Source organism: Archocentrus centrarchus, chromosome 12 (assembly GCF_007364275.1).
Source record: "Archocentrus centrarchus isolate MPI-CPG fArcCen1 chromosome 12, fArcCen1, whole genome shotgun sequence".
NCBI classification, from domain to species: Eukaryota; Metazoa; Chordata; class Actinopteri; order Cichliformes; family Cichlidae; genus Archocentrus; species Archocentrus centrarchus.
Genome location: NC_044357.1, coordinates 3,567,150 through 3,581,070, shown reverse-complemented (window position 1 = coordinate 3,581,070; position 13,921 = coordinate 3,567,150). Strand labels below are relative to the sequence as shown.

Genomic DNA, 13,921 nt, shown 5'->3' with positions numbered 1-13,921 from the left:
TTTGTTCAGGATGTGATGCCGTATTGAAAATCAGTGAAAGCTCACTAAAAGGCAAAAAATTTTAAATAAAATCTGGGGCTGCACTGAACAGCAATCTGCAATAAATAAAGTCAACATTGGCCTGAGACCTACAACAGTACAATCTCTTGCTTCCATCCTCTCTACCTCCACACATGTAGCTCGTTTATATTTGCACCAACATATATATATTAAATTCACATGAGTATTCTATCATATAGCAGCAGAAACACATATGCACTGTATACTGTATGGACAGAAAACAAGGAACATACTATTCCTTCTTTCGTGGAATCTGCGTTGACCTCAGTCTGTGGTGGGGCACAGTACTATGTGGTGAGATGTGAGCTAGTGAGCATATCCTTGGGAAAACTCTAGCAATGTATGTTTGTCAGAGACAAAACCACATGTAAGTTTTATGCCTTAGGCTTGACTGGCAAGCTGCCCTGACTCCTTGGTAACTCCACTGTATCTTCCACAGATGTACCAAACCACCAATCAGAACCACCAACCCCCCCCCCCCCCCCCCCCCCTCCCCCTCCCATTAGGAACAAATACGCAACACTGACTTTACATGTAAATAGCCTGGCTCCATAGACATGCAGGCAATGTCCACCATCACAGATGGATAAATCACTAACGAGTTTAATATCAAATGATGAACCTTTGTGAAGCTTGGTTGGAAAAAAGAAAAAAAAAAGAAATAAAAAAGCGATTTTATACTTTATACTTAAAACGCCAGCAGCATGCATTTCATCTAAAAAAAAAAAAAGAGAGAGAAAAGAAAAAAATTGCCTCTAATCTTATTCATAACATAACTCCACGTTTGTCTATGCAAATTTACTCCACACTGGAACTGAGAAGCTCACAATATCCACAATCTTCAAGAAGAAGCTAAATCTGCATCAAGCCACGCTCTATTACAATTCTACTGCCAGGTTTATCAAAATGATCACATAAACACATCTGCAATCTACAGTCCTGCTCTAACATGCTGCACGTTCTGCAACACCCCCCAGCCTTCAAAAGCAGAGGATAAAAAAAAAGAAACAGCTCTGTCTTTCCACTCATCTCTCCTTCTGCTTAACACTGCACTGACGACATTGCACTGCTGCCTGCTTCCTCCGACTGAAAACTCATGTGCAGAACTGAAACGACACTTTATCACCGTGGATGGTGATGCTGGGATGTCAAGAAAGTAAGTTTTGCACCCAAATGTACAGCAATGACAGGGGTTCTCACACAGAGACCACCAGGTATAACAATGCCAGCACCGTCTGGACTGAGCAGCTACATGCAGCAGACAGTCGCAAGCATGTCTGTCTCCCCAAAGCTGCGAGGGACGGTAAGATGCCCGAGCAGAGCCCAGAAGGGACTGCGACTGAGCCAAAATGAAGCCTTTAATGGTCAAAGAGCTGCCTGGTTGGCAAACTGGAACACCCTGCGGAGCTGTCTAGAGGCCGGTGAGATCCACAATCGCCTTGATGAAGATGGTGTCATCACGAATGTAAGTGTTCTTGCCATCGAGCTTGGAGAGCGGGCAGAAGAGAGGACAGCCGCTGGCGATGTTCATCTCGCTCACGGGTCTCTGGAAAGAGGAGGAAGTGACATCAGGTCGAAAGGCATCGATGATGTGCTCTCTGTTGCTCTGATCCAGCAGCATCAGAGTGACCTGGAAGTAAGATAAAGGAGAGATTACTCTTCCGTGCTTAAAACAATGTATGCATGTTTTGTTAAATAAAGCCCGAGCAGCAGAGCAGTCTCAAGTTTTATTGTAATGTGACATGAAGCTGTGTGACATATCGAGGACAAAATATGACCTAAGTATAAATGCACAACACTTGATCATCACAGCCAAACACAAAGTCAGTTAAACTTTAGGGATAGCAATAAACTGTTATGAATCCTGGTGCAAATGAAAGTGACAACAGCACTGGAGAGGCAACAAGACAACCCCCCCAAAAAGGGAAAGGTTCTGCAGATGTTGCCCACAGACAACTGCTCTCCCCTTACCTCTTCAGACTGATTTTTTTCTAGTTTTGCTTTTTGCTATTCAATTCAATTCTATTTTATTTATATAGCGCTAAATCACAACTGCCGCCTCAAGGCGCTTAAAGGTTGCTGGTTACTGCTGGTAGCTGGTAGCACGAGATGGTACCAGCAGCCCATTCGGGTTGCACAGGTAGTTCTGCTCCTCCAGGCTGGCACTTCCATATGTGCCATCCAGGAGTTGGGCCCTTACATCACCAGGAGAGCTGAACATAGAAAGGTATCAACCTATCAGCAGTACCAGTATCTGCTCTTCTGTGCAAGAAGGAATAGGAGGAACACTGCCCTACAAAATGACCCCCAGCAGGCTACCAGAATCTGACTCCATTAGAGTGCCCGGAGGTTACTGGAACCTGTGCGCACATCCTGCAGCTCAACTGGCATTCAAGAACACCAGAACTTTCACCGGTGCTCCATTCACTTGGACTGGTTCTGATATAGCATTTTTCTACTCTCAAAGCACTTTATACAGCATCTTTTCATACATACATTCACACACATTCATACAAGCACTTTTTGCTACATCTAAGTGTTTTTATCTAACATTCACACACACATTCACACTCCGAGGAACGCATTGGGAGCAGGGTTCAGTATCTTGCCCAAGGATACTTTGGCATGATGCAGACAGGAGCAGACAGGAACTGAACCTCCAATCTCTCAATTAGTAGATGACCTGCTCTACCTCCTGAGCCACAGCCGCCTACAAATGAGAGCAGGTTCACACTGAGCACATGTGACAGGTGTGAAAGAGTCTGGAGACACCGTGGTGAATGTTATGCTATCTGTATCATCATCAAGGATGACTGGATTGGGAGTGGGTCAGTGTTGGTCTGGGAAGGCATATCTTTGGAGAGTTGCACAGACCTCCATGTTCACCAACGACACCTTGACTGCAGCTAGGTACCTGGATGAAATCCTCAGACACACTGTCAGACTTTACGCTGCTGCAGTGGGCCTTGGGTTCCTCCTGTTGTAAGAGAATGCCGAGCTTTATGTGGCCAGTGTGTGTAGGTGTCGATGCAGTGATGCTATTGACTGGCATCCAATTGAGAACCTCTGAGACCTTATGTGCATCCAGTGCTGCTAAATAATACTGCAGACTGTCCAGGAGCTCAGTGATGCCCTGATCCATGTCTGGGAGGAGATCTCCCAGGATACCATCCACCATCTAATCAGGAGCACACCCAGATGTTGTCAGGAGTTCATTCTGGTATTAGGGCTTCATAAACTGATAAACTGGCTTCATAGACATTAAACTTTGATTTTTGGTGTGATTTTGAACCCATCCCTCAAAGTGGTTGATGGTTTTGGGTTCCACTGACTGTTGTGCCTTCATGTTGTTCTCAGTAAAGATTTTCAACTTGAATATTTCATTAATCAAAATCCAATGCGTGATTTAAGTGTTCCCTTAATTTTTTTGGATCAGTGTATATAAATTCTGCATTTGTCTGTTTATTTTTTTAAAAAAAACTTTGCATTACTGCATTACTGTGGTAAGTATGTAAAATCTTTTTGGTTATTAGAAACTAATTTCAGCATCTGATTAGCCTTTAAATGCAGTAATATTTACTTCAGCTGGAATTTCTGAAGCCCACCACAAAAAAAAAACTGCCCAGGGCACAAAAGTTTAATTTTCAAAAAAAAAAAAAAGAGGCACATTTGGATGTGCAGACATGACTTCATCCCAGAAAAAGAATCTAAAAAACATAAACAGACTTTCAAAGCCAACTTAAAGAGTAAAAACTATGTGAAAACTAAGCTGTTGTTGATACTCTTTTCCCCTTAATGACATGCTACAATGAACTAGGCTGTAATGCATCATTTAAAACAACTGCATAGGACAATACAGGCAAGTTTGAGCAGCACAAACTCACTGTGGTCCTTAAATAAATAATAAGGAAAAAAACAGCCCATTTGTTTCTTAGTCTTTTACCTTCTGGTTGAAAGGCCATTTAAGAAGGGCATCACTCAGTCCCCTCATCACCACAAAGAACAAGGACAAGTGGCTGCCACGCCCTGTCCCATCTCCGTTCAGATAGATCCGTAGACACATCTTATAGCCATACTTGCTGGTATAGAAGGCTGGAAGGGAAGGGAAGGGAAGGGAAGGGAAGGGAAGGGAAGGGAAGGGAAGGGAAGGGAAGGGAAGGGAAGGGAAGGGAAGGGAAGGGAAGGGAAGGGAAGGGAAGGGAAGGGAAGGGAAGGGAAGGGAAGGGAAGGGAAGGGAAGGGAAGGGAAGGGAAGGGATGGGAAGGGAAGGGAAGGGAAGAGAGAACTAATTATTTGCAGAAGGCATCTAAACAGTTTCTAGTAACCAGGACTTGACCCCTGACCTAAGTTTCAACTTTGTAAGTTTTTATAATCCTTGCAGTATAAAACAGGTCTTTGACTGGTTGTGGCTTCTTCTAGATTTGAATTTGCTTTAGTTCTTTTAAGTTAGATCTCTACTGATCAGACCACAATTTTGGAGAAATCCACGCCAATAATGAGCAGCGTTACCTGGTGAGAACATGGCAGGGGCTCGGCCTGCAATGGCATCTTGCCTCTTTTTGGCAAAATCTGAGATCCTCCAGATAAAGACACCATCAAAGGTGGTGGCAGACATTTCTCTCAGCCGTCCCTCCATCTCTGCAACCGTCAGATCCTTTAGCCCGACAGTTCGCTCCAGCTGTCGCACCTGGAAATCATCAACACAAGTCCTACATGATTGACCTCAAATTGCCTTCAAACTACAAACATTTTATCACCTACTTTAGAGTCCTTTGAAAAGGCAGTTTGAGTCAAAGTATCACCTTGAAGCATCTCCTGACCTTTTCGTGGGTTATCTCTTTTTATTTACAGGCAGGCTGCAGATTTTATCAAAGTAAGCCTTATTTTAACAATATCACAGAAAGGTGTGCTCAGAGATACCAGCTTTTAACCTTCCACCACTGGAGCCCCAACCCAAGATATCTCCAGGATTCTGGTTTACACTGATACTGAAAAGTTAAAGTTAGTCAGTGTCTTTTGGACACTGACAAAGTGAAAGCCCTGCTAAATCTAAAAATGTATGTTTCATGTCTGCGTGTTCAGATTTTACTGAGTTAAGATTCAGAGAACAAGGAGAGCCACAATGTGCATCAACGTGCAGCCGTGGTTTAAACTTACCTTGTTACTCAGAGCCTCAATCTTATCCTGGTCCAGTTTATGCTGACGGTTGCTGGCTTCCATGGTGGTGGCAAACCTCTCCACCTCTCTGTTCAGGACACACACCACATTTTCAAACGTGCCGGCTTTGACTTCGAGCTCCGTGCACCTGCGGCCCAGCTCGGCCACCTTGGTTTTCTCACTGTGAAGCTGGAGCTCCAGTGCTGCGCCCACTGAGCTGGGCAGAGGTGTGAAAGACGTAGACACAGAGAGAGTGGGAGGCAGAGTGGGAGGTGGAGGGAGAGGAACTGAAGCGGGTGGACCAGGGGGTCCGGAGCTGGAGGATGAGGAGGCAGCGGCGGCGGCAGCTCCCTGCACGGGAGGCCCAGAGGAGGTGGTGCTGAGCTGGGAAACTCTGGCCTCGAGTTCTTTGAGGGATTGTTGGAGTTCCACCAGTTTGTGTCCAGCTACTTCCAGTCCCTGCGGCTGCAGGCCTTCCATGCTAACTTTCATGCCCATGATGTAATGCAGCAGAAGATTGAGGTGCTCATAGGCATATGCACGCTCGTGGTCATGAATCTTTTCCTTCTCCACCTACAAAAGTGTAAAATAAAGCACAAACAATATAGCTTCACCTACTTGGCTCTGCCAGTCTGTCTGTGGGATACGGTGTTAACATTAATACGGTGGATAATGCTACATTAATCGAGTGCTTGACTTTAAATTGCAATTTTTAAGAAACCAAGATGGACAGCCGAAATGCTCATTTTCAAAACAACAGTCTACAAACCAGTGGGTGACATCACAGTGGCTTTGTTCATCTTTTATATACACTTGCTGGAAACAAGTACTTCCTGACCCTTTTAGGTCTTGATTCAGATGATGCTTTTTTTCATACAGTCTCGTAGCGTACTGTGTGCTCAAATAAAGAATATGAACGTGTTTACTGAGAGAACAATCGGGCTACTTACAGACATATCACATCCCACGACATGAAATCGACACGGAGTTCTGAATTTGCTGCAGAATTTGATGTGGTCCACATACTAGGAAAAAAAAAAGAAATAATAAAAAGCCACTTAGTTTAGTAAAAATTATAATTTTACAACCATCAAAATAAATGATTTTGCATCTGCTGCAGACTACAGAAAGAGTTACAAATCAGTTGTGTGTCTTATTTTTTCATTGTTATTGATGTTACTTTGTATCTTTTGACATTTTAATGATTGCACCTTCAAACTTTTACTCTCAAATGGCATTGGTTGGGCATCTTTAATAACTTTTCACGAAGCAAAGCAAACATGACAAAGTGCATCCAGTGTTCTCAGAAGCACAACTGCAAACTTTCTGCCATCGCTTTTGATTTGTGAAAGAGAGACTGCACTGCAGCTACACGGGACTATCATCTGCTTTGTAACATAATGCTTCCACCTCGTCTGCATGTTCTTCTCAGAGTTACCTTCTCTCTGGGTATTTTCTTCTTGGCACAGCCTTCACAGATCATCGGGTACTTGGGGCAGATCTCATCGTGTGCCTGAAAAACAGGCAGCAGTGTTTCTTTTAATGCCACACAAATGGCTGCTCTGATCTGCTGCATGGGCCCAGACAAGCATCTTTGGTCTAAATAAATCATTTCTAACCTTGATATTCTTAAAGTGGAACGGCTCCTTGCAGTACTTGCAGTTGAGCGTCCTCTCAGGGCACTCCCGCTCATTATGGCGCTCCTGTTCATTGAAGCGAATTCGTTCTTTGCAGGAGGGGCAGGGGATGATCATGAACTCGCACTTCCCCTCATGGTTCATCTGTGGAAAGTAGCAGCTTATGTTGAGCTGAACAGTCACCTCTGTGCTGCGCCGGGAGGCTTATCTTGTATACATACAAAACAGTGCTGTAGCTTTAACAGCATGAGCTGTTTAGAGTCTTATCCTCCACACAACACTATCAGAGAGATGTCCCAAATTCATTCTGCAGCAGGACGATGAGTCCAAACGTAAAGAACCGTCTTCAGGCACAAGACGGAGAACAACAGCTGCAGATGTTATCGCCCCCAGAGACCAAATGCATAAATGAACAACATGCAAACACCATTTCCCACAAATATAGATGCAAGAACAGGATGCGTGGTAAGAATATGTTTACCTAATGTATGCAGTTTTCTACAGGCAGCTGCTGACGATAATGATATGGAGGAGCTGTTTTTCTTGAGTGTGTTGCTTTTGAAATCTACAACTTTAGTTTTGTTTTATTTGCGCTGCAGCCATTATTTCCATTGACTTTCCATCCACAACTGCAAAGTAGTCTACTGGAACTTGTTTCAAATTGAGCCCTATGAATTAATCATCGGTCATCTTTCCAACTGCGACACACAAACAAATCACCTGATGGTCTCAAATGCATACAGGAAGCAAGAAATTCCACTGAATTCCGTCACTTATTGTTTCCGTGGCAACCCTATGAATCTGTTTAAGAGGCTGTGTGCGACGTAAAATATGACACACGTTTTGCTTTGTTTACACTTTTACACTACACTGCGGGTTTCTATCTGCATTATTTTTAGAGTGTCTATGTCTTCATCTTCACTCTATGCTGTGGAAAACAGTCAAAATAACTGATCGGTTTGTACATTATCCAAATGCCTCCTTTACACTGGTTTATAAATGCTCAAGCCGCATCTCCATCTCCCACAGGCTGCCGTAGGAGCTCTATTAAACATCTGTTTGCAAACCAGATAGAGGCCGCTCAAGAAGAGAGCTTTGTCTCGTGTACGCAGTACTCTACATGCACAGCAAGGTGGGGCTAGCGAGCATTTCAAAGCAAACAAAACAAAGCAAAGTATTAACCTCCTGAGACCCTGCGTCCACATACGGGGACATTACATTTTGGCTTTGCTGCACCTTATACTTCATTCTGCTCAACAGCGTTTTATACTTTAAGTCATGTTGTTTTTGTTGTGTTATGCTATAAAATAATCCCATTGTCCACATCTGAGGACTTTTTTTTTTTTTTTTCACAAAAGTATGTAACAACCATGTAACGAAATACAACTTCCTGTTCAAAGAGGAAGCTTAGTTTATATGCATATCAGTTCCATCTAATCACAAACAACTAGGAGAAATTTAAAATGAATTGCAAACAGGAACTTGGGTCTCAGGAGGTTAAGGCTACCTGCTTACTGAACAAACAAGCAAAGCAGAAAAAGTCACTACATCGGGGGAAAAAGTCAGCTCACCTCGTACTCTTTGATACTTCCTTTCCAACTGCAGCTTTCATTGATACAAACAGCTGGCAGGCTTTCAACTTCCCTTCGAACCGCATTGTCCGGAAAAGCCTGAAAAAACAAGAGAAAAGAATCTGTTGTTGAGCTGCAGCTGTGAAACGTATGTCCATCTGCTGTGTTTCACTGCATACATTATTAATATCAGAAAAGCTGTATATTCAAAACATGTATGCATCTATTTTATAGTCATACAACCTGCTGTAAGGTTACATATGATTTGAATTGTACAAAGATATTCTGCTTACTGGCACAGACAACAAAAAAAGCAGTAACATAGATGATGGAAGAGGTGAACATTTCTTATCCTTGCCAAGAGATGATATTATCTAAGCAGTAGATGACTACACAGCAGGCAGGGACCTCAACACCAGCACCACCACACCCCTGTTGTTACTGCACAGACTGCACATGACGTAAACAGGGCGAGATGCAGAGGTCACTTTAAAGATATTTTAACTTCAGTTCTGGGAAGCCTCCGTGTTATACATCTTCTTTTACAGTCTGCGGTCAATCTGTTATTCGTTCACAGATTCAAATCACAACACTTAAAAAAAAATTATACTCACACATCCTTGTTTTAAAATTGAGGTAGGCTCCTCAAAAATATCCTCTTTGATGCAAGCATTGCATTTCTGGGGCCCATTACTGCAATGAAACAACACCATACATTGACATGCTGTTAAAAAAAAACATGCAAATTTGAGTGGCATGTAACTAAGTACATTTACCTAATGGTACTGCAGTAATTTTATTTTATGGGTTGCAGGGGCTCTGGAGCCTATCCCAGCTGCCATGGGGCGAGAGGCGGGGTACACACTGGACAGGTTGCCAGCGTGTTGCAACAGACAACCATTCACACTCACATTCACACATATGGGCAATTCAGAATCACCAATTAACCTACTACCAGCATGTCTTTGGACTGTTGGAGGAACCGGAACCCATCTTTTGCCCCCCACCCCCAACCGCTCATGGCAGATGGCTGCCCCTCCCTGACCCTGATTCTGCCGCTGTTAACAGGGAGTTTTTCCTTCCCACTGTCACCAAGTGCTTGCTCATGGGGGTCATTTGACTGTTGAGTTTTCTCTGTAATTATTGTAGGATCTTTACCTTGCACTGTAAAGAGCCTTACTTGTTTATGGTTATTTATACTAACATTCTGCCCAGTGTGCTCATGAGTGAAAATCTAGCATTTTATGTTATGTTAGTTAGCACTAATTAGCAGGAGTCTGTGTCCCATAGCCTAGCCATTCAATCTAGGAAAGCAGATTGCTCATTAAGCTTGCTAGCTTCAGCTCCCTCATCCAAATGTGATCAAGTCGGGGTCCAAAAGCACAGGACAGCGACGGCCATAACGCTGAACTCAAGGCTGCTGAAAACAGCATTCCACAAATCAGTATGCATCTCTCTGATTTGAATGACCAGGAAGTTTCAGACTCTGACTCAGTTTTGCTATTATTGATATTAAATCACAGAGATTGCATTAATAAACCAAAGAAGTCCACTCAAAAACTATGGAGTTAATGGCATTCTAGTTTTACAGCTTTTGGCAAAGAATCAGTAACAGATCAGTCTCTCACTTCAGTGTGACACTAATAATACTAATCCAATGTAAATACTAATTTATTAGTAGCTAAGCACAAATTAATTAGCACTTCAATTATGCTGATGATCAGTATAATTTAAGTAGTAAAACTATTCCAGTTAATTTAGGACCTGCTGATTTTCATTAGAGCTAGAGTTAGGGTTAGTTTTAATTTCTCTGAACCGATTGAAACTCCATGATTCATTCTTTGTTAGGCTCATTATTGAATAGCAAAACAACAATTTTTCAATTTTGAATTCAGCATAAAAAGAATGAATGGCACACCGGTGGCTGTGGAGTAGCTTATAAGCTCATCCAGCAATTACAGAATAGCAATATTATTCATTTGGAGTCGTGTTTGTGAGCACTTGTCAGAACCAACATTGGCTTTCTTTTTTTGTCCCCATCAGCCCCTCAGGGAATTATCTGACTCTTTGTTCACCTGCAAGTTTGCTGCTGAACAGTCAGCGTACAGCTGGTGAGCTAAAACAGTCAATCTGGGGACCAGCTCCTTGAAACCAAACAAAGATGGATGAGCAGCATTACTATATAATAAAATATTAAAGATAAAAGCTACTTTTGGCTGCTCCCTTGCCACACGGGGTTGCCACAGTGGGTAGATCAGCATGTTTGATTAGGCAGCGTTTTATGCTGGATGCCCTTCTTGACGCAACCCCAAAGGGGATTTGTGTCTCCAACTAAAATTAAAGATAAGAATCTTAATATTTCCAATCACTTCCAGCGTGCTTATTTTAGCCTTTGGCCCTTTGGTTCCTCACCTCACAGTCCTGTTAAAGCAGTAGGAACAGAAGCGATGTCCACACTGGGCTTGAAATGGCCGTCTGAGTATATTATGGCAGCAGTTGCACAGGTGTTTGTCCTCCAGCTTATTGCCCAGGATCTTCTTGGGGAAGCCGGGCTTATTGCTTTCCATGGACGAAGGAGGGGACGGTTCCTGTGTGGCCATGGTGTCTGTTCACACGTCACACCTAAGAAATAAGCAAAATGCAGAGACCTGGATATTCATGATTTCCTCTCACACACAGTAGGCACCAATACTCTACAGGTGAGAAGGCAAGAGGGAGAATTAAGAGCTTTCAATAGACCAATAGCAGACCAAGCATATCTAACAGCAGCGGTCTCCCCCAGCAGGACGATGCAACTTGTCAAACTGCACAAAAAAAAACTGCTCAGGAACAGCTTGAGAAACACAACTAGAAACCCGGCCTCCAATTTCCAGAATGCCAATCTAATCAAATGCCAGAAAAAGCCCCATCAATGTAGGCTCCACCCTGCTGCCAACAACAGGACATCCTCTGCGTTCCCGTCCAACAGACCCAACAGAGCCTCCGCGTCAGCTAACAAATGAAACAAAATGTCAGCTCTCACATTTATTTAGTGCAACAAATACTGATCATTTTTATCACTTCTTTATCTACTGATTGTTTTCTCGACTAACCTCTTTCTGCAGCACCCTCTGGTGCACAGATGCCTGTTTGCTTGAATGTGAAACAAGTTGCTATTCTTCAAGTCAGTGGCATATAAACCCTAACTATATAGAATTATTACTTTATACTGTAGGTGCCGCTGTTGTTTTGCAAGTAATAAAAGTGTCTTTCAGGGCAGCACGGTGGCTGGCGCTGTCATCTCATAATACCCTGGCCTCGAGTCCACTGGCCGGCTGGGCAGACTGTGTCTGTGTGGGTTCTGTCTGCATGTACTCTGGTGTGACGTGTGATTTTCAAAAGGCTGTAAGTGTGAATGTGAGTGTGAATGGTTGTCTGTCTTTCTGTGCTCTCCCTGTGACAGACTGGCAACCTGTCCAGGGTGTAGTGCGCCTCTCACCATGAGAGCTGGGATAGACTTCCACCCAACCACAACCCTGTGTTGGATAAGCGGAAGAAGATGGATGGATGGAAACACATCTTTTTATTTTTATTCCCAGCATCATGAGTGCATACAAAATTTTTAACACATCGACCAAAAGTTTGGTGGACATGTGGAGAAGAATAACAAAGAAATCAGAGTTTTTTGATATAAATGTATTTTGGTAGCTTTACTATTAAAAAGATACAATGTGAATTTAATGTTCTACATTTGGATTCAGATCAACTCATTAATTTAGGGTTAACTATGGTTCACTGATATTTGCATAAGCAGCAATTACAAATCATTTTATACTGTTCTAACGCCAAAGGTAATGGAATTAAAACTGCTTGCTTAACAATAGAAAACCAATCCAGGTACGATCACAGACATCAAATAAAAGCTGGCAGCTTGGACCTATTGCAGAGAGTCGATACATTATTTGGGACCCCTGGGTTTCTGGGGCTCTTGGAGCAGTTACTGGCTGGCCTTCTTTCTTGACATGCCTGCATGATGTTCATGTGTGTGACAGAGCGTCACAGGCCAGCTGGAAGGCCCGCACCCTTTGTTTACATTCCCACTCTGCATCCACGGCTCCTCGCTGCACACTTGGAGCAAAGTGGCGAGGATCGTGTCTCTTTCGAGTTCAGCAACACGCACTCAGCTCAGCCTGCCCAGTAACGATGCTGAAAAATGGCACATCCATTGTCTCTGCTCTCCTTCCCTGTCGCTGTTGCTAAGCTATCAGCATCCGTTAGTCAGAAGTAGTACCCACCACACCGCCACGCCCCTTTGCAATGTGAGGCTCGCTGCCTGCAAGAGACCATTTACTGGAAAAGCTTTTCGCAAATGCTGTTGCAATTAGCGGAGTTTGGACTCACCAGCGTTTTATTCTAAGCTGTCATCGCTGGGAAATCACCTTTCCTGGTCGCAGGTTGATGCTCGCGCTCTGTGCCGATATTATATGTAGTTTTGCAGCCGGCTGGTGGTGTTTTCTTTAACATTAGCCACATAATATAGATGTGGACCCCAAGCGCGATGGCTGTTATTGTCCAATATCGCCATTGCACTTTCAGATTGGGCGTTACGTCATGCGAGGGGCTGATCGCGGGTTGAGAGGCAGACGAGACGTAGAGGCGTCCCGGTCATTGGTCCGCAATCCAGAAGAGGTGGGTCTCTCTGCTGTCGGAGGCTGTAATGAGCCCGTTATACTCGCTGCATTGGTCGTGTTGCGCACAAACGATGACGTCGCCACAGCTTCAGTTCCTTTTATACCAGCGTTGAGGGCGCGAGGACTCGCTGCAATTTTCTCCTAAACGATAGGTGCCGCCACTCGGACAAAACAGTGCTGATATTTGGAGGGGAGGAAGTCAAAAGCAATCCGCTGGCTTTTTCTTGAAAACCTCATCTTTGTTTTCATCTGTTCCAACAGCTTATTCTGTGTAATTTGTGAATCTCTGAACTTATGTACTCATATATCATTAAACTGGCGGTAAAAATCAGCACTTGGGTCTTCAGCCCTGCAGCTCCAGCAGGTGGAGGACCGCGCGGTTCGCGGCCCCTTTGGGCCCATTATATGTCCACCTCACAGTCCTGTTTGTTTCTCTTTTGTGCAATATTGCACTTTTACTTCCTCCAATTATTTACAATTGTGGCAGTAAAACTTCATTAAATCCAAAGAATGGTTGAATGTAACTACATGTATTTATTACTGTGACTACATACATGGAGTTCTATTGTTTTTGTTAAAGGCACAGTCCAAAGTAGCAAATGAAGTACAAATGTGAGGTAAATATATATTGAGTAAATATACTACTGGATACCACACTCCATGTCGCGAATCTCCTGTTCCACTACATCCCACAGGTGCTGTGTTTGAGTGAGCTCTGGTGACTGAGTTCAGTGAAGTCACTGATATGTAAAAGAAACCAGTTTGAAATGATCTGCGCTTTGTTACATGCTGTGTTCTTGCTTGAAACTTGCTGTCATAAATACTA

General features: G+C 43.4%; 1 protein-coding gene across 1 annotated transcript; it reads right to left on the bottom strand.

Annotated features, from left to right (window-relative positions):
* Positions 1–608: 608 nt before the first annotated feature.
* Positions 609–13,042, bottom strand: LOC115789360 (TNF receptor-associated factor 2-like). The gene is made up of 11 exons (XM_030742742.1): positions 12,806–13,042; positions 10,838–11,047; positions 9,040–9,118; positions 8,426–8,524; positions 6,837–6,998; positions 6,656–6,730; positions 6,168–6,242; positions 5,218–5,790; positions 4,570–4,747; positions 4,004–4,152; positions 609–1,690 (listed from the first exon to the last, which is right to left on the bottom strand). The coding sequence occupies exons 2-11, from the start codon at positions 11,023–11,025 to the stop codon at positions 1,472–1,474; spliced, it is 1,797 nt and encodes a 598-aa protein (XP_030598602.1). The 5' UTR covers positions 11,026–11,047; positions 12,806–13,042; the 3' UTR covers positions 609–1,471.
* Positions 13,043–13,921: the final 879 nt, after the last annotated feature.

Coding starts and splice junctions, on each gene's coding strand:
- LOC115789360 (XM_030742742.1), bottom strand. CDS start 11,025: ATGGCCACACAGGAACCGTCCCCTCCTTCGTCCATGGAAAGCAATAAG. Junction 6,999..8,425: donor GAAGTATCAAAGAGTACGAG/GTGAGCTGACTT, acceptor TACTTTCCACAG/ATGAACCATGAGGGGAAGTG. Junction 4,153..4,569: donor CCCTGCCATGTTCTCACCAG/GTAACGCTGCTC, acceptor CTTCCCTTCCAG/CCTTCTATACCAGCAAGTAT.